This window comes from Poecilia reticulata, unplaced genomic scaffold (genome assembly GCF_000633615.1).
Source record: "Poecilia reticulata strain Guanapo unplaced genomic scaffold, Guppy_female_1.0+MT scaffold_243, whole genome shotgun sequence".
NCBI lineage: Eukaryota > Metazoa > Chordata > Actinopteri > Cyprinodontiformes > Poeciliidae > Poecilia > Poecilia reticulata.
This window is the reverse complement of record NW_007615032.1, coordinates 96,566-99,326: the sequence shown is the minus strand read 5'-3', so window position 1 is coordinate 99,326 and position 2,761 is coordinate 96,566. Positions and strand designations below refer to the sequence as shown.

Sequence of the window (2,761 nt, the reverse complement as noted above, 5' to 3'; positions counted from 1 at the left end):
GGGGGGCGGGGGGGGGGTTTGGCCATGGCAACTAATTAAACACATCTGAAATCATCAAAATCTACAACAAGCAAGCTTAATTTACAAGTTGCTTCAATCTTTAATTAGGGTTGCATTCAAGTTCTTTTTCACTACTTTTTTTTAAAAGATTTTAGTCTGAGTTTATCTAATAACTTTGTGCTGTAACTACGTATGAAGAAAGATCTTTACAACTCGTTTTGTCTCTCTGCCTCTGTTTGTGTTTCCCTCAGGAGAATACGTAGTGATGACGACGTATTTCCATTTGAAAAGGAAAATTGGCTATTTTGTGATTCAGACCTACCTTCCGTGCATCATGACAGTCATACTGTCTCAGGTCTCCTTCTGGCTTAACCGGGAATCGGTTCCAGCCCGCACTGTGTTTGGTGAGTGCCACTAATTTGCTTCTTAATGGGTTAAGAATATTCTCGGGACGATCAAGTTTTCCATATAATGCACCGACTTAAAGTGCCACTGCTTTGTGAGTTTTGGGTAATTTAGATAAAACGGAGCACATACATTTTAACAACCAGGATMATCCCTGAGGGCAAGATTGCACATTTTCAGTTTCTGAGAAAAATAAATTAGGGTGTTTTTTGCAGAAACTTGACTTTTCTCAATGTCAAATTCAGTGTTTTTGAGAGAAAATGTGCTATTTTACAAGCAACAAAACAGCAAACGAGACAATATTTATTTCTGAAATTGTCTCATTTAATTGTTTAACTCAGATCTCTTCTTAGATTCTCATACTTTGATATAAATACATGTATTATTGTTTTGATGTTAGAAATTATAGGAAGTGGCATGCAATACATCATAGGAGGCCATTCAATGAATGAATATAAAAGTTGGGAAAATCGAATTATTGGGWTTACAAAACAATATGCACAGATTTTCTATCTTTCCTACAGTTTAGTTAGTGTGTGTACGCCGGGATTTACTGCTATCCACCAACCAGCTGGTTGCTAGGGAACCATGCCAGGAAAAAATCGCTTTTCCTTCCTGTAGATGTAAACCCACATTTTGATTTTAGCTGGATGCTTTGTTCAAACGAGAAACAACATATTTATTTACAGTTTGCTTATGACGGTTTGGTCATAAAACCTTCAGGTGAGCTTAGTGTGAAAAAACTAGAGGAAAAGCAGATCATGCCCACCGTTAAGGAGGATCTGTGGCCTGTTTCACCAGGACATTTGAAACGGTCAGTAGGTGGACAGTAAGATAAAAGTGAGTTAGCATTGGTAAGTTTTGCATGCTAATAATCAAAACATGTTTTCAAATCAATAGAAAATGGTTCATAGATGCAAAGCCAACCTTCTTCTATGAGTTTCCCAGGATTAAATCNTTTCAGTCTAGACTTAAAGGAACTCTGTGTTTCAGCTATTTTGCAGTTTTCTGGAAGTTTGTTCCAGATCTACGGTGCATAGAAGCTGAATGCCTCTACGCTTGGTTCTGGTTTTTACACATTTGCTGCCAGAACCCCTCTGCATATAGCGCAATCTATCTCACTATCAAACCTGAAGAAGTTTCCTCTGCATTGAGAAGAAAAAACTCCCCCTCAGTATGACGCTGCCACCACCATGTTACGCCCTGGGGACAGAATTAAAATTGTGGAGAGCACTTTATTTCTCTTCGTTTTTTTGTAAACTTCACTTAAATATGTGCTATAACAATACAATAACACTCATACAGGATTTTGACATCCCCATGCAACCACCGCTGCTGTCGTGTGAAGTCTGAAAGATTTTTATTCGTCAGTCGAAGCACTGACACGATGCGGCGGCGGCTTGGCGTAAAACTGCGAAAAGCGGTTGAGAGGAAGACGTCGGTGCAAAGCTGATGATAAAAGCTTGCTTCTGTAAATCACTGGGAAGAGGCGCAGCTTACAACCGAGGCGCAGCCGCCTCCTTTTCAGAGAGGTTTAACCTCGGGATTGAAGCTGTTTGCAGATGTAGCTCTCGGGAGGCGACTCGCAGYGTTTCYGGAGTTCTGTCAGACGTCAGGWGTGACAGAACACAAACAAAAACACGCCCGTGCTTCTCTCACACTTTCAAGAGCAAGGCTCTTGGATAACAGTGCTTCTTGCCGAGCGAGAACGTCCTGCGCGGTATGTTTGACCGCCGTGGCTCTGTAGTGCTTCGAAAACTCAAGGAGCTTTTAGGAGCGCCTTTTTCCCCGAGTTAATTTCTAACAAACTGTAGAGCGGGCAGAGGGAAGTTTGAGCCTCTTCAGCCGTGGTCGGAATCTGGTCAGAGAAACCGCCTCGGGGAAACGGGAGCCTCTCGTATCTCTGCAACACAGATTGCAAAAGCGGGAGTGAGAGCCAAGACTTAGGGAAAGTGTGAATCTGGCTGTTCGCTGTCATCAGTGACAAATACAAACGCTGGAGAGAGATGCAGGCTCACACTCTCCACATAACATATAGATATATATATATGTATGCATGTATGTATGTATGTATGTAAATATAGGAGTGGCACGAAGGAAAATGTCGATGTTCTGTAAACGGGTTAATCCACCTGAATAACTACTGACTTGCTTGTAGTTTTGAATCTCCTTTGAGCTGCGGCACGCCGCATTCTGATATTACCCAAATGTACCAGGAGGCTTTTAAAATTCAAATTAATGTGCTGAAAATGAAAAGTCCATAAAAGCATCTTTCTTCGGCTGGATGTTTTTCCCTGCTCATGCCTGATTGCAGTTCTTTCGTTGAAATGGAAAGGCACACATGTTTTTTTGGGGG

General features: G+C 41.5%; 1 protein-coding gene across 2 annotated transcripts in view; it reads left to right on the top strand.

Moving 5' to 3' along the window:
* The window catches only part of gabra3 (gamma-aminobutyric acid type A receptor subunit alpha3), a 127,990-nt gene that overhangs the window by 111,710 nt on the left and 13,519 nt on the right, over positions 1–2,761 (top strand). For both annotated transcript variants that reach the window (XM_017303332.1, XM_017303331.1), the window contains exon 7: positions 252–404. In XM_017303332.1, the coding sequence (XP_017158821.1) occupies positions 252–404 (153 nt within the window). The remainder of the gene's footprint in view (positions 1–251; positions 405–2,761) is intronic.